At 38.2% G+C, this 22,880-nt stretch overlaps 1 protein-coding gene across 4 annotated transcripts in view; it reads left to right on the forward strand.

Annotated features, from left to right (window-relative positions):
* Positions 1-22,880, forward strand: part of CCSER1 (coiled-coil serine rich protein 1) — an 814,997-nt gene that overhangs the window by 377,358 nt on the left and 414,759 nt on the right. For all 4 annotated transcript variants that reach the window (XM_081959555.1, XM_081959558.1, XM_081959556.1 and 1 more), the window contains exon 7: positions 6,952-7,029. In XM_081959555.1, coding sequence (XP_081815681.1) covers positions 6,952-7,029 — 78 coding nt within the window. The remainder of the gene's footprint in view (positions 1-6,951; positions 7,030-22,880) is intronic.

Below are 22,880 nucleotides of genomic sequence, written 5' to 3' on the forward strand. Positions count from 1 at the left end.
TCCCTCCCTCCCTCCCTCCTGTATTATTCATAGGCTAGTAACAAAAACCCATCACATAAATCAAAACTTTTGCTTCTACTGTTATGATGGAGAAGAACAGAGGTTTTTTTCAGATCCTTCAAGAATTGTTTAGGAAAGAAATACCATTCTGATGCTCAGAATTCAGCCTGTTCTTTTTTGTGGAAAGTCTGATACCAAACCAGAATTTAAGTTGCCAAAGACATTCAAGCAGAAGAGTCCAGAAATCACATACATCTTCTTATCATCTCTACCAGTTCTCATCTTTTCTACTGAAAGCTTGCCAGGCTGGTGATTTACGTTTTATACCAAACATATTTGCCAATATCTATAACCAATTGTTTATTTTATTTTTTAACTGCAAGTCACCCTAGTCATCCTTGAACTCTGGAGAACTCTTAATCGTTGACATTGTTATCAAATATGTAAATAATATCACGATGTAAATCTTGGGAATCTTTGCAAATTGCATACATTATTTCTCAGTTATTCAGACTGCTTTTCAAAAAAGTTTTTTTTTCTATTATTTGAGGGTAACATTCAAAATGTAATACAGTTCATTTCATCCAAAGGATGTGGAATGGTGCTTGCAAAATTAATAATAATAATTAATAATTTATTAAATTTCTAGACCGCCCCCTCTCCCCGGAGGGACTCGGGGCAGTGTACAGGAATAAATTTAAAACATACAAACAATCATACACATAGGTAAAAATCAAATTAAACAACACCTGTACAATTTATAAAAATTAAAAAACAGACCTTAAAACCAATCTTAAAAATTTAGAAATAGAACTGAGGTGGGATAGGTGGAATTAGGCCAAGCCGGCTAGCTGGAATAGGTGGGTTTTAAGTTAAATTGAAGCCTACTCTAATATTGAAGGGATGATCCACAATTCTCATGAAATTCAATATGTGGAATTGGTTCTCATTTATATCAAGATGCCTCAAAGTTATATAAGACTCAGCCTAGATAGATAGATAGATAGATAGATAGATAGATAGATAGATAGATAGATAGATAGATAGATAGATAGATAGATAGATAGATAGATAGATGATAGATAGATAGATAGATGATGGATGGATGGATGATAGATAGATAGATAGATAGATAGATAGATAGATAGATAGATGATAGATAGATAGATAGATAGATAGATAGATAGATAGATGATATAGATATAGATATAGATTAGATATAGATATAAATAGATATAAATATAGATATAGATAGAAGTCAAACGCTGGGCTCAGAAGCACTATTGTGATTTGAATTACGACAATGCGCAAACTCCATCCCAGTAATTTTAAACCACAGTTAATAGCTTTAAAATATGAAGCAGGCATAACACCTATTTAAGAAATTATTTTTAAAACAAACCATGATTTTATGCAATGTGTAATTTGGTCATTGACTCTGAGGATGCTCAGCTGTTGAAAGAAGATAATGACAAACTACTTCCACATTGTTCTAGGATTTGTTTATTAATTTTTAATCTCCCAGCCGTGCTTAATGCTTAGGATTTTCTAATGATTGCTCATAGACGTATTAACCAGTTTCAACATTGTTTACGTTTTCTGGGTAAAAAAAGTCCAAATGGAAACTATTCACGGGGATAAGAGGAATGAGAGAGAGATTGAATAAAACTTTTTAATTCAATATCATTTATTAAAATATTACCTAGCATTCGCTCCAAGCTTCTATGTACATTTCAAGGCACAGTTATTTTGAAAGCACACAACTGTACTCATGATACTTTGAATAATTGTTATTGACATCAATGTCATTGGTTTTCACCCATATCTAAATTTAAAACTCAACATATTGAAGTGCATTTTGATGATGAATCTTTGCTTTATTTTAGGCCATGGTAAACTTGCAGTTACACACACACACAAACATACAGAAAGACAGAGAAAAAGAGAGAAGCATTGTGATACACTTTTCTATTTTGCATAGTTTTATATTAAAGTTAATAGATTAAGTTTTGTATATTTCTACATGTCAAAAGTAATGTAGCCTCCCTTAATTGAAGAAAGAGATGTCACATAAAAGGTTATGCTTTGTTTTGGTCAGGAGCTTTCAGAAAGGAATTAACATCCTTGAGTTGCCATGCATTCTACCAAAGCTTTTTACAAGCTATTTTACACGTCTTAAATGTTGTGACTGCAATTATTCTCACTGCTTCCTCTACCCTCCAAAGACTTCTTTGTGATTTCAGTATGGAACTATTTTGACAGGTCATTTTAACTTACTTAACTGTGGAGCTCCAAGTCCGCATTTTCTATTCCTTGAATATGATCTCATATGGTGAACAGAATCTTATTAGACATCACTATCAGTGGTGGGTTCTGGGCGGTATGGCCCAGTACGGGTATACCGGTGGCCGCTGGGAGCAGCAGCCACCATACCGGAAAGGTGTTTCGGTGGGCCCACCCAGTCGTCCGCGTTCCTTACCTCTTTTTGAGGGAAACGGGCCAATTGGGCATGTTCGCATAGTGTACAGCACCTGTGTGACCTCACTGAGCCGCTGTGGTGTCGTAGGGCAGTGGTGTGCACATGCATGCGCAGTGCACATGCTCGAGGTGGATGTCTGGCCTCGTCGCAGCATACCAGTTGCGACTGGATCCGGAACCCATCACTGATCAATATGTGATGTTTTTAACTTTGATGTGTTGTCTTTCAGACATGGGTTTCCACAGAGTGCAAAGAGAGGACCCCTTGCATACATAACAAGTAACTTTATCATCTCAATGTGCCACTAACATACACTATGTACAGGTAGTCCTTGAGGTACGAATGGAATGGAATCTACCCATTCCATTCGTAACCAGAGGATTAGTGGGAGTGGATCTCCCCACAATTCCCCCTCCAACCTGCCGTACCAGGTCACTTACCTTGTGAACATCTAGCAAGCAGTCTCCTCTCCAGCCATTCAGCTGTGTGAGCACCTCTGCAGTTCCATTTGGGCCTCTGCAGGCCTCCCCGGCTCATTGTAGGCTGAAATGGAGCCTCCTGGAGCCGGATCCAGCCCTACGATGCTCCATCCAGCCCTCTGTGGGCCTCCCCTGGCCCATTGCAGGCTGAAATGGAACCCCTGGACAGCCTGATTCCTCCCTCACTCACTCACTCCCATCCATCCATCCATCCATCCATCAATGCCACTATAGCTTTTTTCTGACATTTCTCCCACTTTTTGAAAAAAAAATAGGGTGGAATCAGGACATGAAATTTGCTAGACAAACTTTTCCGATTTATATATTGTGATGTAAAATTACTCCAAGTGGGTTGGTCAACCACGAAATGGATACTAGAGGAGTGTCAGTGAGTATCTTAAAACCATAGATGTCATCAGTACACCCTCCTCCTCCATGCACTTTCACAACTGCTGAAGGGGAGCTGGAAAAATTCGGGGGGCAGCAATAAAGCAAATACAATATGTCATAAAAATGAAGGATCACTATAGCCAACTCTTTTACTGATCTTTCAGTACAAAGCATCCAAAATGCCGACTGGTTTCTTAAGCCATATCACATTTGTTAAGTGTAATTCAGCTTCTACACTGTAAACCTCAACTCAACATAGTGGCAACGAAACAGTGGAAGCAATCATCCTAAAAATAAGTTGGTGGTTCACTCCTCTGCTTTTAAATAACTATAAAATATACAGATTGTCTTCTCCTTTCTTTAATTATCAAGATTTATTTGTTCTCTTGCTTTTAATGTCCACCAAAAATACCTTCCGTCAGCATTAAATTCTTGGATCAATAAATTTGGATAGTGATCTTGAGGAAAGTCAGCATTCACCATTGCAGAACTTCTCCGACTGAGAAGCAGTTGTTGTAGAGAAAATTAGGCATTGGGAGAACTGGGATATTGTATTTAATTTTTAATCAAAGCTATTTAGGCCCCCCCCCCTGTGTCTTCTTTCTATACAACAGTGAGCAGCTTGAGGAACTGATATCTATGAGTGATGGTAGAAGCTGTCAGATTTCACAAAGAATATCTGACATATCTGGAGATGTTGCAGAATTTAAAAAACTGCTTTGAATGTTGGTGGTTCAGACAGCCTGCATAGGATATGTATAAAAGGTAATCTCTCAGCCACATCTTATACCTGACAATTTCAATATATTCACAGTTGGCTGGATCCAAAAAAATTACCTACTGTAATACATGTAATCACTGAGTCTATTTTGTACTGTGTTTTGATGAATCTATTCGGAACGTGACTAGGGGCTCATATTAACAGCAGTCTTACATTGCTTGTCATCTACTGCACTGTTCTTCACTTTTAGCAATGAGGTTAAGCGGGGACTTGTGTAGAAAACAATGACCATTAGCCTTGATTTCTGGATTCCTCCGTTGCTTTCCTTTTGGTACCTATAATGGAATAGCCAGCACCACTCTCGTACATACTTTTTTTGTGGACAGATCTTTGAGGACACACGGTTTCTGTATAGAAATATTTTTTCATAAATCTCTTTGTTTAGGTGGAAATTTGCCAGTTTTACAAAAGTCTATAGACAAATTGATCGTTCTTGCTGTCACTTGACACAAGTTTTGTCAAGGTATTTCATTCCACCAGTTTACGAGTGGACTTTTTTTAAAGGAGTAAAATGAAATAATAACAAATCAAGTGCTTCATTGTTCCACTGATGTGGAGTGAAGAAAGACCACTATTCACTGGTCCTCTCTGACTAGTTATGAGATTTATACATGATGTTAAAAAATAATCCATGGTTTATAAACAAAAGCCATTTGGGTTTTATTAGTCATGCATCTACAGCCCCACTGTACCTGAGTGTGTCATCTGTGGTTCATATTTTGTTAAGCAGACCAAGAGCAGCGTATCAACATTCATGAAGCCTTCTCCATACTCTTAAGTAAATGCTGAAAGACTTTGCTTTCTTCTTGCATTTTTTAAACACTTCAATGGTTATTCAGTTTTATTCTTATTTGGGATTGTTTTCTGATAACTGAGAAACTCAGCACTTCTACTTTCCTCTTGCTGATAAGAAGCTGATCTTTTTGACCACAGCATTTTGCATTATATAGTTCACTGGCATTTTGTTAATAATTGTTCCCACTGGGACTGTTAAGGATGCTTACATACCTGTGTTGCTGAGGATATTGTTTTGAAGATCTTATTCATTATTTAGTGGAAGTAGTCTTGAAGGTGTCTGTTAAAAAGCATCGTGGAAAAATTGGCAAAACAAACACTGGGCAGATAGCACACTTGCTGTTGCTATAAATGGGATGTTATTTCCTGTGGTATAAAATGCCCCAGCATTAAAATAAAGCACAACAAAACTGATTGGGTGTGAATGTTAGGTCTACCAAGTTCTATGGATTTTGTAATGGAATGCATTGCGTAGGTGACTTTGAGAAAAGGAGAGAAAGGATGCTGCCTAGGAAACAAGCATACAAGAGGGGCAGGATCCCACAGTTGCTTAATGGCTAGAGAAAGAAACTTAAGAAATATATACCCTTACCTTGGTCTATATACCAAGGTAAGGACATATCAGAACCTGAAAATAACATTTAACACACTTAAACAAGATGGTTTGGTTGAGATCTGCATATGTGGGACTGATTGGGGTAGATCGCAGAGGTGACACTGAAATATAATTTTATCATATTTTATCTATTTCTTAAATTTTTGTACTCTATCGCAGTTTCATTTTAGACTGTATTTTATTCCAATTCCATTTTAAATCGTATTTTATTCCAATTTCATTTTAAATTGTATTTTATCCCAATTTCATTTTGAATTCCATTTTAAATTGCTTTTATTAAATTTTAGTAATAATTTGTTTCTGGAGCTTTGCACTTTGATATGGCCCAAGGGCTAATCAATAAAGACTCAATGTCAATGATATGTCCTTATGGAGCGAGCAATTAAAACGGGAGGGAGGGAGGATTGTGCTTTCAGATTTTCAAGATTCTGTTAATGGCGCCTTACAATAAAGTATATTTAGTTCAGCTAGCTGCATTTCCTCTCTAATTTACCCAGGAAGAACAACAGTTTCCCATAATTAGTTCTGACTGGGATTATTCTTCCATAGATGGAGATAGTGTGCAGTCTGGGGATCCACCTCAACTCTCAGCTCCTTCTTGAAGAGCTGGTGACAGCAATGGATAGGAGGACCTTTGTACAAATTCATCCTGTATGCTAATTGCATCGGTTGCATTGGCTTGGGGGGCTTATTTATGAACCCATGCCTTGGACATTTCTCATTTGCATTACTGCCAAGACTCTCTACCCTTGAAAAATATTCAGAAGCTGAACTGGTCCAGAATGTGACAAAACATGTAGAGCTGTACATGCAGACCATGTTACATTTATAGGACATTTCTATGTGTGGACTGCCATAATTACCAGCAGCTTTCCAGATGCAATGTAAGGTGCTGGTCATTACCTAGGAAGCTGTAGAAGACACAGGGTCTTTTTGTGGGACTATGTCCCGTATATTGTTGGGATGCTTTGCAACAGAAGAAATAACTTCCAGTGATCTCTGCCCATTTTTCAATCTCTGACAGTATCATGTTCTGGATGGGCAACATTAAACAGAGATTAAAGTTTCATGGGATGCAGGAAATATGGCTTCTGTTGCAACCTGTGCCCTATGGAACTGTATCCTCAAGATTTCAGTGCTACCAGGCTAAGAATGCTTTAAAGGTCTGGCTCTTTTCCCCGGCACCGGGAGAGGATAGTATATTTTGTAATGACACAAGTTCTGTATTTTTCCCCATGTATTATCGTGTTTTGATACTGCAAAGTTTTTAACCCTTGGTGAGTGCGTCCTTGATGAGTGGGTAGCCATAGAAAATAAATGATTGACTGACTGATGGGTTGATTTACTGAATGTATAACAATGATAATATGCCCTAGGCTAAATCTGGATTTTTTATTTTATTTTATCTTAGAGCTCAGATATGAGTCCTGCCACCAGTACCAACTCACTTCCTGTTAGCCCACTTACCGAGGAGCCGTTGCCATTCAAGGTAAATCTATTTAATCATCATCATCTTCATCATCTAATATAGTACTTGGTTAAAAGGCAGGCAGGCATGTTCTTTAAATGTCATCACTAATGCTACATTTTTGTGGAAAATATGACTTATACTCAAAATGATGAATGAAGTGAAATGTCTTTAGGGCTACACATAGACATGGATTTGTGTGTGAGTGTGTGTGTGCATATCAGGACAGTAGTGCTGGGTAATATAGTCAATCAAAAGTCATGTATTTGTCTCTACTGTATACATGGAGCTATGTGCACAGCGGGAGCTTAATCTAAAATCATATTTTATACATGATAACCAAGGCAATTCTGATTTCTGTCTCAATGTGAGTACAGAGAGTGTAATATTACTGCAGTCACTATGTCAATAAGGCAAAGTGGCATTAGCATCCTTCAGTCCCAAAAGACTATGGAGACTGAAGGATGCCAATGCAAAGTGGCAACACACCATAATTAACCCAATTCCCATTTTTATGCATTTGTAAACCCCACCTTTATTATTTTTGTAAATAACTCAAGACGATGAATATACCTACTACAATATTACTTCCTTCTCCACTATTTTCCCCACAACAACAACTCTATGAGGTGGGGTGGGTCGAGAGAGATTGAGTGACCCAGTGTCACCCACCTGGCCTTAATCTTTATGGTAGGATTACAATCCACACTCTCCCAATTTCTAGTCTGGTGCTTTAACCACTAGACCAATCTCAGTAGGATGTCCCAGGAATCTTGTGGGCCAGTTGCTGGTTCCAGCACTTTGGTCTCTAAGTGCAGATTATATTAGTGGGGTTTTTTTTAAAAAAAATATTGAATTAAAAAAAAATCCAATCCTTTTTAAATTGCTTTTGACTTGAGAGCTGCCTGGTATATCTATTCAAAGTCTAAATTGTTCAGATTTTAGAAAGCCATTAGCTGTATAATGGTTGTGACCAGGCACAAAATCCCATTCTTTATCCACTGGAGAATATTATGAATAGGGCCTAAGGAAAGAGAAATGGAGAAAGAATGGGTGAGATAAAGCTTTATTAGAAGGAACTCTAGTTGATATACTTGCAAATGTAATTCAAGTTACTGGAAGCAGAAACATTTTGGTGAGCTGTCAACAGGCAAGATTAGGCTCATGTTTTGTGGTTTCCAGTTCCTATTTCGACTCGGCCTCTAGACCTCAAAGCTCTTTCCTTGTTTGATGTTATATGGCTTTATACCCTCTGTCTGAGAATATTTGTTACTTTGCTAAGCGCTTCCAGCCTGTGATTTTCGGGTACATTACTTATCACATTCATATATTTCTTTTTTTCCCTACAAACTGAATTCAAGTTAGTGTCTGTGTTGTTTCAGTGAATGTTTCTTCCCAAGTACTTGCACAAAATGTATTCAAATATTGAATTGGAGAGGAAGGGAGGGAGGGATGCAGTGGTGAGTTCCGGGCCCGGCATGCGTCATACTAGCCTGCAACACTTACGCAAGCCTCCGCGACACTCCAGCTGCTCAGCGGAGTGTCGCACAGGCGCCGTACGTGCCACACGCATGCATGGAAGCGCCAAAGGCTTAAAGGTCAGATAAGGAGCTCAGGCAGGCCGGTGGGCCCTCCGAAGCACCATACCAGAACGGCACCCGGTGCTCCGGGCAGGCTCTGGTACGCCCGTGCCGGGGCATACTGCCTGCAACCCACCACTGGAGGGATGAAGGGTGGGAGGATGGAAGGAAAAAAGGAAGGAAGGAAGGAAGGAAGGAAGGAAGGAAGGAAGGAAGGAAGGAAGGAAGGAAGGAAGGAAGACAATGATTTAATTGAAGGCAAAGAAAAGTCTGTCGTTTGCTGTTCTAAGAGAGAAAAGGAAAGCTTTTAAAAATCAAATGTGTTTTCATTGTAGCCTCAATGGTCATTTTAAGTCTTAACTGTTTTTGAACAAAATGTGTCTTTTCTTAAGAAAACACTAAGGTCAGGCTCCAGGGAGAGTCAGATATATCTCTGAGAGCCAGCACCATTAAGTGGAAATAAAAGTAATATAAAATGCAACAATTTTTCTTATTGCTTTCCTCCTCGCTCCAGGAGAGAACAATATTGTCTCAGCAGTAATGTGATGGAATGATTTGATATGCAATAACCTCTTCCAAATGCTGTCAGTCTGTAATATTGGCTTCTGATGACAAGAGGCACATTACTCTGACCAACACAATTGTGATGCTTCCCAACTTCCTGCTTGCTTGAAGTGAACACAAATGTTTAAATTGATAATTTCCTTTGCTGGGGCAGTGCTGAGAATGGCTATGCCAGTAAACAGGACACAAGAACGGATCTCTGGGAAAACGGATGGCCTTTTTATAATTCAGAGTTGAATCTGAAATAAGCCAACTATCTTTTCATTTAAAAAAAAACATTCTAAGGAGAAAGTGACATTTCGTGGATTTTATAATGCCCTTTTCTATTCCAAAGAGAGATGAGTGTGTACACTAGTTACATGATATTAAATATTCTTTTTTCTCCTTCTTTATACAATTTCTTATTTCTTTTCATGAGGGGTCCTTGGTACTCTTTGGACTGGGTTGTTTTCTTGCAGACGCTTCATTACCCAATGTAGGTAACATCATTAGTGCTAGTAAATAGTGCTGTTTGTTGTCAATTTAGATTTTGGTGACTTGTCTGTCAGTGTTGGTGAATGCAGTCTTAGAGTTTCCTTGGTTGGGCTGTTTGCTATTTGCTTTTTTGACAATTTCTTGTTTAGGATATTGTTTATATACAGGATATTGTTGGTCTGATGTTAACCTTGGAGTTAATCTAAGCTGATCTGAGTGCTGATTGCTGGTGGAGAGGTGCTGGAGTCTTTTTCTCTTTTGGGCTGGTTACATAGTTTTGGCTGATCTCTTTTGCATAGTCTATAGATGTTGTTGATGTCTATGTGTCTGTTGATGGCTGTATTGTCAGAGTGGCAGGCTTCTAGAAATTCCCTGGCATTTTTGGATGGCTTGGTCTAGGATATGATATAATATGCTTAAATCTGTCTATATGTTATATACAAAAGGAAAAAAAATACAAAGAATTGACTTCCAATATTTACAATGATTATAAGTACAATTATGAATCTATTTCTTTCTCTAAAGTTAAATCAAAATAACAGGGTTGGAAGGGACCTTGGAGGTCTTCTAGTCCAACCCCCTACTCAAGCAGGAGACCCTATACTATTTCAGACTAATGGCTGTCCAATCTCTTCTTAAAAACTTTCAGTGATGAAACATCCACAACTTCTGAAGGCAAGCTGTTCCACTAGTTAATTGTTCTCACTATCAGAAAATTCTCCTTAGTTTTAGATTGGTTCTGTCCTTGATGAGTTTCCATTTATGACTATAACCACGTTGCTTGTATCTTTACAATTTATATTGTTTTATTTGTTCCTAGTACGATTTGATTGCTTATTAGTAACTTATGATTATCACTAAGTATTGTATCTTATGATTCTTGATGACTGTATTCTATTTTTCTTTATGTACACTGAGAACATATGCACCAAAGACAAATTTCTTGTGTGTCCAACCACACTTGGCCAATAAAGAATTCTATTCTATTCTATTCATTGCTTCTTCTTTGGCCTTCTGCTACTTTGGAAAAGAAAAGACGTTGACTCCATCTTCTTTGTGGCAGCCCTTCAACTTTGGCCCTTCTGCTATCATGTTATCCCTAGTCCTGACATCACGGCTCTCTTTTTTTTTATACTCTATCCCATGTAATCATCAAAGCCATAAACTATAAGTTCTTTTTTTCCTGCTTTATGCAAAAATTTCACCAGGGGTTTCCAATCTGCAATAAATGAAGATATGATCTTTTTTTCTAGTCAGCAAATCAGTTTGGCCTTGCAGCCACTTTCGAAGGCAAACTTCCTGGCATTTAGACTAGGAGGGTAAGTGAGCTCTGTTACTCTTTTTGTGTACACCGGAAATCTTGTTTGTGACCTTGGACATTATGGATTGGATTGCATGCACTCTTGTTTTTAACTTTGTATGCTGCACGGAATCACTACCGAGACATGGATAGCCATATAAATTGTGCAATAAATAAATACGTAAAAGGTTCAGTGTAAAGTTGGATTGTCCTATTTCATTCCATTTAAATTTGGAACAAGTTGGCCTGCCTGTCTGCACCTCAGAAAATTGTTTGGCTTATACTAATCCCATATAAATCAAGTAAGAATCCAGGTAGGTGAAAGATTTCTATCCACAATCTATCCATTTCTATTCACAATCTATCCACTCTATCCACTCCTACATAGCGATCATACCTTATTCATTATAAGTATTCATTTCCAAGACAGATCAGCTGTACTGTTGTTAAGGAGTTCCTTGGCACCTTCCAAGTCCTGTTAAATCTCATAGGCTGATGTGAAAGTGAAACATCTGTCACTACCTAGAACTAAACTCTCAACCTTCAAAGTGGGAAGGTTGTAGAATAGAAGATTCAGAATGTTTGCACACCAAGGGCCCTGATCGGCTCTTGAGTAGAATGTAAAGGATATGCGTTAAAAAGTAGGTGAAGAAGCAGCTAGAATTAAAATAACAAATATGTTTGACATGATTTAATTTTAGATGAAATAGAAGTGAACTTTATGTTGAATGGCATGATAGTCTAGTGGTGAAGATGCTCACTTCGCACTCAGAAAGTTGAGATTTACTCCTAGGAGAAGGCAGATGTTTCTCTTTTAGGGCACAAAACAAAAACATCTGCTGCCAACTCCATGTAGGCATCTGGAAGGGCATCCAACCAGTAAAACATTCAGTTCCATCTAGTCTCCCATCTCCCCATCTCTACCCCGAAGTAACACACTCCAGGTTCATAAAAAATGAATTCCACTTTATTACATCTCATGTTGTTCTACTTCCAGAGGTCCTTACCACTGCTAACTTTCCTTGCCCTCTGCTTCTGAATCAAACTTACTTGCCAGCTTGGCCTCCTAACTGGCAGTTATTTTCAGGGTTATTACCACAATAAATCAATCAAGCTAATCTTTATTTGTAAAGCCAATTCACATTTAGGCCACAAAAGTAAACTGAGTGGAAAAATAACTCAGCAATGAAATGAATTGAAATGTCAAGCGCTGACCAAAGTCAAAATCTGAACATTTCAAAACAGCAAGGATTCTGAAGAGCTGAGAGTGATGGACAATCTTCTCAAATTGTTCCTTGTTAGATTTACATCCTGCCTTTTCTCCAGGAGTTAGGATTAGGATTAGGGTTAGGGTTACGGATGAACAGACAGACAGACAGATTCTCTTCCTCCATTCCAGTACACTGTGGAATATGTTGGGTTAAGAAGGAGGCACCAAGTGAGCTTCTCTGGCTCAAGCTGGACCAAACCAGTTCTCCCTGGTCCTAATCCAACATTTTAAGCACTATAGTATCCTGCTTTCAGTGTTTTTGCCACACCAAGACCGCTTCCTAAACACCAGAAGTTCTGACTTTGCCAAGCACAGCTGACCTGGAAGGGATGACTGAACACAATATACCCAAGTATGTTGTATCTTCACAAGGGACACAGTGGCTCAGTGGCTAACACGCTGAGCTTGTTGATCAGAAAGGCAAACAGTTTGGCGGTTCCAATCCCTAATGCCACGCAATGGAGTGAGCTCTTGTTACTTGTCCCAGCTTCTGCCAACCTAACAGTTCTAAAGCATATAAAAGTGCAAGTAGAAAAATTTGATGGGAAGGTAACAGTGTTCTGTGAGCCTTTGGCATTTAGTCATGCTGGCCACATGACCATGGAGACATCTTCGGACAGTGCTGGCTCTTCGGCTTTGAAACGGAGATGAGGACTTCCCCCTAGAGTCAGGAACGACTAGCACACATGTGCAAGAGGAACCTTTACCTTTATATTGTATCTTGACTAGTTCTTTTTACACATATTACTAATTTGTCATTCAGGAAAGGCGACAAACAGATAAAAGAAGCATGGAAGAGTAGAATGCTCAAACAGAATGTAAGCATTAGAGATTTGCAACTATCTGAACTTTCCAACCCCTGATATTCCCAACGGTCATTGTGTTCTTTAACAAGTGGGAACTTTGAATATGTTTTGCCACATACCCCATTACCCCCAGAGACTCAACCTTTATGCAAAAGTTTGAAAAGTCTAGCAGTTTCGGTATAATAAGTAATGTGAACTCTGGTGTAACAACAAAGATATGTATGAACATTCAAGGAAAAAGCATATATATTTTCCAATATTTCTTAAGAGTGATTTTTTTTTTCAAGTGAGGGAGGAACAGTCATAATTGATTTAGGAGTTAGGTCTTCCTTTCCAGTCGTTAGCTGTTTGTATCTGTCATGTGCACTGAAAACCACGCTTTTGAGACCTTAGGGAGTCTTTTCTCCTTTCTGAATGGAAGGAAGAGAGAAATGGCTTTAGGAGATGGGCTAAACAGCTTACTGTGTCAGAAAATCACAAAGCAGATGTGTTTTTGAAGTACAAGAGGATGCAGATTATCCTTACTATCTGTACATTGCAGCAGAATTCAGAATGCTGCTTTGTGAATGCTGACCTGTAGATCTAGCACAAGAGATGGGAAAATAAAGTTGCTGGATGCCACCTGCTGTCCTGTCCTTTTCATCCATGCATAAGGAATCCTTCAAGACTCATATGGGCCATTGTCTTTGAACTGCAACCTTGGCAGAAGTTGGATATACATCTGGCCTGTCCGCTTTCCACATTTTTGAAAAGGGTGGCACTGTAGATCTGTGTGGTTCTGATTTATGCTTCGTTCATGGTAGGTTATTTACTGGGATGACAAAGATTTACAATCCCTTCTAGCCAATGAAACTCAATTTTCCAAAACTGCTGGGGTGGTTAGCTTAGAAATTAATGCAGAAAGATAAAAGTAAGAGGAGAAGGAGGAGGAGGGGGGTCTCAGAGAATTCCAACGAGGCATTACATCAACCCCGAACTAAACTTACTTGCTATATTATGAATATAGTTATCTATAAACAATAAAGATAAATCAATGAATAAATAATTTCTATGCTTTTATGATGGCAGTAACAGGAGTTATTTGGCCAATGAACTTGGCCAAATGTTTTGGTTGCTACTCAGTTCTATTGCAATTTAGTGCTTTTTAAAAACTAATGTGAAAGCTTACATATGCCCTCTTCTCGTTAGGTTTTTGAATGTGTGTTCATGCACAAGAAGAAATGAATACATCAGACATATTGTATTTGCCAACAGGTCCACAATGGCTTCCTCTGATTTCCAGCACGCTTTCTGCCTCACCTGTTAACAGAATCACACAATTACAGGGTTAGAAGGGACTTTGGAAATCTTCTAGTCCAACCCACTGCTCAAGTAAGCCCTGGCCTATACCATTTCAGACAAATAGTTATCCAATCTCTTCTTAAAAGCTTCCAGTATTGGAACACCCACAACTTCTGGAGGCAAGGGCTTCCACTGATTAAATATTCTCACTGTCAGGAAATTTCTTCTTAATTCTAGGTTGCTTCTCTCCTTGATTAGTTTCCACCCATTGCTTCTTGTCCTACCCTTGGGTGCTTTGGAGAATAGCTTGACTCCCTCTTCTTTGTGGCAACCCCTGAGATATTGGAACACTGCTATCATGTCTCCCCTAGTCCTTCTTTTCATTAAACGAGACATTCCAATTCCAGCAACCATTCTTTATATATTTTAGCGTCCTAATCATTTTTGTTTCTCTTCTCTGCACTCTTTCTAGAGTCTCAACTGAGATGTTTTGCCACAGCAAAATTCTTGTCATTCCGGATGAGTCCAAGTCATTTTGAATTCATAAATCAGTTTAAATCCAACATCTACATCAGTTACACAGTGACATTTATTATCAGACATATTATTTTCTTATGTAGGTTTTATGTGCAAGCCTCTCTTAGTCTGGGGAGAGTGGAATAATAGCCTCAAGTAATTTGTCAGAAGTAGTAATTTTTAATGAAGAGCCATAAAAGCCGTTTCCCACAAACTTCTTAAATTAAAAGAAAAATAAAAGAAAACAGTTTTTTTTCCTGATCCCATGAAATGACATATTATTTGAGGTGCTATAGACAGATATTACATTCATGAGACTACTTATTTTAAAGCAAATTTGGGAGATCAGATACAAAGTGCTGTATACCCTATTAAGAACTAATCGACACTTAATGAAGGAGCTTTTTCTGAATATTCTCAGCCTATCTAGCTTTTGGCTAGAGTTGAATTCATATAGTGTGTTATATCACAAAACTGAGACTAAGTCCCTCCTCAGTTTGAATATGAGGGACGTGGTGGCTCAGTGACTAAGATGCTGAGCTTATCAATCGAAAGGTTGGCAGTTCGGCGGTTCAAATCCCTAGCGCTGCATAATGGATTGAGATCCCGTTACTTTTCCCAGCTTCTGCCAACCTAGCAGTTCGAAACCACATAACAAATGCAAGTACAAAAATAGGAACCACCTTTGGTGGGAAGGTAACAGTGTTCCGTGCTCCTTCGGCGTTTAGTCATGCCTGCCACATGACCATGGAGATATCTTTGGACAGCGCTGGCTCTTCGCCTTTGAAATGGAGATGAGCAATGCCCCCTAGAGTCTGGAACGACTAGCACATATGTGCGAGGGAAACATTTACAGTTTGAGTGTTGATTCCCCCTGAAATCCTGTTTTAGTTGCTCATCTGATTGATTTGATGTTACCTGATATGAACAATTTAATGTTAGGCTGTTTATTATTATTATTATTATTGCATCAACAGAATTGTATCACAGCAGCCAGTTGTTTCGCCGGATTTGGCATTGATTACTAGTCGGGCCCCACCCAGGGGCCTAGGACGTCGTAATAATAATAATAATAATAATAATAATAATAATAATAATAATAATAATAATAATAATAATAATAATAATTATTATTATTATTATTATTATTATTATTATTATTATTATTATTATTATTATTATTATTATTATTATTATTATTATGTTCCCTTTGAATATGGGAGGTAAACCACTCAGAGTCACATATTAGTTTGCATATACTCTATGGATATAAGCCTGGCAAAGAATATCAATGAAGATTATCAAAAGGAGTTGGTATGTATCCATGGAGTATTTGTGTGGCATTGCCTGCCATGCATCTTAAGTGGTACTTTTTTAAAGATTACAATATAATATTGTGAATTATAAACAAAATTCCAAACAAAACAAGAAAGTTCAGTAAGGCACTTGAGAAACAGAAATCTAAATCTAAAGACAGAATATCTGCATATCACATCATGATTTTTAAATGTTGTTGGGTCTCCATGTCTGATTTCTACCATCTAAGATTTTATTGTGCAGTAAAAATGAAGTAGGGATTGTAAGATAATATAAAGCTGGCCACCTTAATCATGTATGTTCTTTTCTGAAACCAGTGGTGGGATCCAATTTCCTTTACTACCAGTTCAGTGGCCGTGGCTTGGTGGGCATGGCATGGCTTGGTGGGTGTGGCAGGGGAAGGATACTGTAAAATCTCCATTCCTTCCAGGGGAAGGATACTGTAAAATCCCCATTCCCTCTCCACTCCAGGGGAAGGATACTGCAAAATATTCATTCCCTCCCCACTCTAGGGAGTTTTGTAAAATCCCCATTCCATCCTGATCAGCTGGGACTCGGGAGGCAGAGAGGGGCAGGGTATTTACCGGTTCTCAGAACTACTCAAAATTTCTGCCACAGGTTCTCCACAACTGTCTAGAACCTGCTGAATACCACCTTTGCAGCAGACTATTTTCCCCATGAGGTTTAATGGGTTCTTAACCAATTCTGCATTTTAATTCATATTGACTTTCTTCTAATATATATTTAAAATGACACACGTTGTTTGATTTATAACTTCTCTTCAACTTTTGTTAGCTTGGATACTTTGTTCTCAGGTAAGTAATTAGCCTGGCCGATTTTGTTCATCAGAGACAATAAAATAACCCTATTAATAATAAAGAAAATGCTTGGGCAGAAATATTAAGATAAAACCGTGGGATACTCCTCTTTCATCATTTCCTGCACTCCTTATGCTCTTTTTCTTTTTCTTTGGAACTTCAAGCCAACTTACAGACTTCTCACATTTATTTATTTATTTTCCTTTAAATCATTTATACTGCACACTTTAGCTTAAGAAGACCTGTTAAAATTTACAGATCAATTGCAAGATACAGTTTCTGTCCTGAGGTTTACAATTTATACCAGACATAACATGAAAGGAAAAAGAGACGAGTAGAAAAAGTAAAAATAAGACTCACCTCTTAATATTACATTGGTCTTAAGATTGTCCCATCACACTTCACTGGAACTCAGTGGTGATAGGACTCAGAAGGGATTCAGTTTAGCAAACTGGATTCTTAGCATGCTAATGCTGTTTATGTTTTCCTTGAATGATATAATCTGAGTCAGGGCAGAGGTGGTATTCAGCAGGTTCTGACCGGTTCGGGAGAACTGGTAGCAAAAATTTTGAGTAGTTTGGAAAACCAGTAAATACCACCTCTGAATGGCCCAGCCCCCATCTATTCTCTTCCTCCCGAGTCCCAGCTGATTTGGGAGGAAATGGGGATTTTGCAGTATCCTTCCCCCAGATTGGGGTGGGAATGGAGATTTTACAGTATCCTTCCCCTGCCACGCCCACCAAGCCACGCCATGTCACACCTGCCAAGCCATGCCCATAGAATCAATAGTAAACATTTTTGAATCCCACCACTGAGTCAGGGTAATGTCTACAATTTCAGTTGCATTGTTCATTTTCTCCATAAAACATGCATGTTTATCTGTGTGAGAAACATCACATAGAGCCATTCTCTTATATATGTGACAGGGATGAAAGAATGCCAATTTAAATTTAATGCAAGAGAGGCAATTAGATAGGCCACAATAAGGAGGACCTATTCGTTTACTAGAGGCTGCACAATGATACAAGACTGGTGATGGCTTGCTAACCATTTGAAATTACAATAAAAAGGCAGTAAGATACAGGTATGTTTTCAAATTGCTGTATTGAGGATTTAAAATAAAGATGCTGTAGCATTGTCAGACATGTATATATTTTATTTCATTTTCTCATGTTCAACAAAAAACACCAGAATTGGGTTAGAGCTTTTTTGTTGGTGTGTTTGTTTTTGTTTTGTTTTTTGGAGTGTGGGTGGGTGTCTTTGAATTAGTGATCTGTTGATAACTGCTTGGACAACTCCCCACAGTTTTCTTGGCAAGATTTTCAGAAGTGGTTTGACATTCTTCTGAAAACTGGGACCTTTTTTTGCCTTAGTACCCTTTAATGTTTGGAATCTCCTGGTGAGATTTCTCAACATATTTGTTACTGAATGCCCCAAGATTCACAGGGGGGGGGGGGAATCCGAGCAAGAGTCCAAAAAATGAACTTGTTACATTTCATAACTTGTTACAACTTCCGGAGATCATTCTCAATTTCATGATAGCTTTATCCTTTATAACCCACCCCCCTTCAATCATGCAGATATTTTTCATATCTTTTGAAAAATTGCTGCATCAATTTTTAAACTTCTTCTAAAGGTAAAGGTAAAGGTGCAACTCGCACATATGTGCTAGTCGTTCCCGACTCTAGGGGGCTGTGCTCATCTCCGTTTCAAAGCCGAAGAGCCAGCGCTGTCTGAACACGTCTCCGTGGTCATGTGGCCAGCATGATTAAACGCCAAAGGCACACGGAACACTGTTACCTTCCCACCAAAGGTGGTTCCTATTTTCCTACTTGCATTATTACATGCTTTCAAGCTGCTAGGTTGGCAGAAGCTGGGACAAGGAACGGGAGCTCACTGTGTTACATGGCGCTAGGCATTCAAACCGCCGAACTGCCATCCTTTCTGATCGACAAGCTCAATGTCTTAGCCACTGAGACAACTTCTTATACATACCTATTTATCAAATTTTCCATCTTCAATAATTCTCTTATCTGAAGAACTACAAAAGTGCTTTCTTTAATCTTAGCATCATGAATCCTGGAAATTTATTCCTCGACTACATTCATCCAGTCCCTGTTTATCCTTTGCTATTTATCTATTGATTTTACAAAGTTTATTCAATTGCTTTTACAAGTTTATTCAAAGTACAAGTTTGTTGTGGAAAGAAGAAATAAAACTTTTTCAGGATTGAGAAGTGAACTGTTTATCCCATTCTCTTCATCCCGCAGTGAACCAGTGAAGTATGTTTTGGCCTTTCTAAATGATTTTTCCCCCTGTTCCTATTATTCTGCTCATTAAAAAAATATATGTATATTGTGTATTCAAATTGTGAATTGAACAGAAGTGCAATGACCTTCAGATCTCCACAGATATTCCATTCTTATTTTACAAAATGGGTCCATTCCAAAAGTAATTTAATGTTTTCATAGAACTCTGTTATGGATTAAGGGTGCAGGCAATAATCTATTTCCATTATGAGGAAAGATAACTTTCAAGGTAACCTGCAGCAGTCATGAGGAAGTGACTGTTCATGTCTCTTGACATTAACATTTACATTGTGTTCATGACCAAGACCTTCCATAACTGAGCAAGCTTCTTTATAAAACATCATCCATCTTCTTGAGAAAAAAAATTGCATTCATCATGGTGACTAAAACAAACAACTTATATATAATGGAAACAATTCCAGGCCTTTAATGCTTTACCTAAAAATTCATCTTGCTTCTTTGTTGTTGTTAGTTGTGAGGTTGTGTCCGACTCATCATGACCCCATGGACAAAGTTCCTCCAGGCCTTCCTGTCCTCTACCTTCCCCCGGAGTCCATTTAAGATCATGCCTACTGCTTCAGTGACTCCATCCAGCCACCTCATTTTCTGTCGTCCCCCTTTTCTTCTTTTGCCCTCCATCTTTCCCAGCATTAGGCTCTTCTCCAGCGAATCCTTCCTTCTCATCAGGTGGTCAAAGTATTTGAGTTTCATCTTGAAGATCTGGCTTTCTAAAGAGCAGTCTGGGTTGATCTCCTCTAGGACTGACCGGTTTGTTCGCCTTGCAGTCCTTTCTTTCTTTCTTTCTTTCTTTCTTTCTTTCTTTCTTTCTTTCTTTCTTTCTTTCTTTCTTTCTTTCTTTCTTTCATCTATCTATCTATCTATCTATCTATCTATCTATCTATCTACCTACCTACCTATCTACCTATCTACCTATCTATCTACTGTATCATTTATTAGATGTTATCCTACCACACTGCTAACAGAAAATATCAGGATGATTTATAAAACATAAAAGTAAAGGTAAAGCTTCCTCTTCCACATATGTGCTAGTCGTTCTCGACTCTAGGGGGCGGTGCTCATCTCCATTAAAGCGGAGGAGCCAGCGCTGTCTAAAGATGTCTCCATTGTCATGTGGCCGGCATGACTAAACACCGAAGGCACACGGGACAAGTAACGCTCACTCTGTTACTCGGCACTAGGGATTCATACTGCCGACCTTTCTGATCGACAAGCTCAGTGTCTTAGCCATAAGCCACCGTGTCCCTTTATAAAGCATAACTGTATTGCAATCAATCTACCTTGAACACAGAGAAGGAAGTCATCCCGTCACACATTCTTCCTTTTGTATTTCAAAAACACAAATTACAATAAGCTCTAGGCAAAGATCAAAGTGGTAAGGGAAACACCAAATAATAATCAGGTGAGCATTTCTCTTTCCCTGTTCCTGAAATCTCATTTATCCTAATCTGAGATCACTTTGATCAAAAAATAAAAAGATCATTTCTCCAAAAGTGATTAAAAAAACAAATGCTTATCAAGCATAAACTACAGCAGAGTGCATGATTTTAAAAGCCCTGTTTTTCAGAATGCTAAGTAAATGCATTTTCTTAGAATTCTTAGGCAAATTTAATATCTTTATTTTTCTAAAAAAAAAGAGAGAGAGACTTTAATCTTTAAAAAGAGTTTTTTTTAAAAAAAATACATAAAATACAAACTAAGAAGAAAAAGAATAATCATTCCTAGATGAGGTGCATTTGCATGCTTTTGAGAAACAAAGCAAGATTTTCCTATATAAAGGGCTTCTGAGAGAGACTTAATTGTGAGACTTAACGTCTATTTTTTGCATACTATGCTCTTGGAATAAACTCCACCTCTGATTCAAGCAACTGCTTCTGTTCTTTATTCCCGGTTTTGAAACAAACATGGCATGATGTCTTCCTAAAAAGAGAAAGTTTAAGCTGTTTATGCTCTGAGCTTTGGCACCAGACTGACAAGGAACTGTTTTCCAGGCAAAGGATGTGCTCATGTCCGAACATGACTCAACCGGGCATATGCTATTCTATGCTAGTTGTAATGCTTTCTACCTTTGTCTTGACTATATTTATGTTAGAGAACAATAACTAGATTTGTCTCAAATATTCATGACTGGGAGAGACATGGGAACAAGGTCAGCCAATGAATAGGCATAGCAACTAAGTCAGTCAATGGGAGCTTAAACAGATCTGAGTCTGTACAGAGAATTGAAGGGGGAAAAAACTGTTTGTGTTTCCTGTAACTCTCCTACCTTGTGTTTACTTGGAAGAACCACCTGTTGGTATTGTACATTTATTCATCTATTCTTATGTATATAAAGAAGTTAATGAATCCTGCTGCATCAGTTATCTCTATGTGCTTCTAATTTAGAATAATGAAGGTGAAAAACTAAACTTGAAAGAAAACAATCTGATTCTGTTTTTTAATTTGCCATAAAAAAAACACTACAATCTATGTGGCAAAATTGTTGTTGAGCAGTGTAATGAATGATAACAATATTCCAATATACTGCATTCCTTCCTGCCAAGACAGCTTTATTTGGATTATATTTACACATTTGCACATGTAGTGATGGCTTTCATATTTAAATCAGCTACAGTCCAACAGTATTTCCAAGGATGGAGCACTGACTGATTGTCTATTTTGAGGGGTTGGTGCTATTGATGTTATCCTAGGAATAATAACTGGGTCTCTAACCATTTTTTCCCCTTTCTGTATGTATCTCTGCTGTTTCTTCAGCAGCTTATTGAATTGAGCATCAGTCAACACAATAAAGTTTGGCCCAAACATTACAGTTGTGGTAGAAGAAGAAGCTGATTGTTCCCCACTTTGAGATGGTCAAAGATGGACTTTCAGTAATGTTTTTTACTTACTGTGCCAGCACCTGGAATGGCTTCCCACTTATGACCAGAACTGATCTTCTTAGGCCACCTTCCAAAATATGTTGGAGACCTAGCAATTTTATGGGGTCCCTGTTTGTTTGATAATTATGCTTATGGCCACTTTGTGTTTTCATGTCTTATACTGCATTTTATTGTACAAACCAGTGAAAGTGTGGTAGATTTTGATGGTATAAAGGTAAAATAAATTATTTATAGTTTTCCTGAGGAAATTGAGCAATAATACAGAATCACAGGCATGCTTAATCAATCAATAGTAACAGTTACCTAACACATTATGACACTTATTTGGAAAATTAGTAATTGCTACACATTCAACCAAGAATCTAGAGAGTCAGAATGTAGAGAAATTACTGTTTCTCTCAAGCGCAATGCATTTCCCTCTATAATGATTTTTTGTATTTTTAGCATTTAAGAATCAGTGAAGGGAAATGGAATAGAATAAAGGACTATGTTTGTGATGACATGTATATGGTCAAAAAAAGGAGACCAAGATAATAAGTGATGATTTTTGTCCATCGTGTTCGAAGAGGACCTTGACATCTAACAGGTTGTGGGCTGGCCACAATATGTCCTCAAGTGGCTGGGAAGACCTATACGGCCACGAAATGTTCTGCCACATGTGAGACAGACGTGTGGGCACCATTGTTGCAGCATTTGCAGCTCTGTCTTTGTGGAGTGCTTGCTTCTCTTGTGCTATGGTT

This window comes from Natrix helvetica, assembly GCF_964273705.1.
Source record: "Natrix helvetica genome assembly, chromosome: 7".
Lineage (NCBI taxonomy): Eukaryota > Metazoa > Chordata > Lepidosauria > Squamata > Natricidae > Natrix > Natrix helvetica.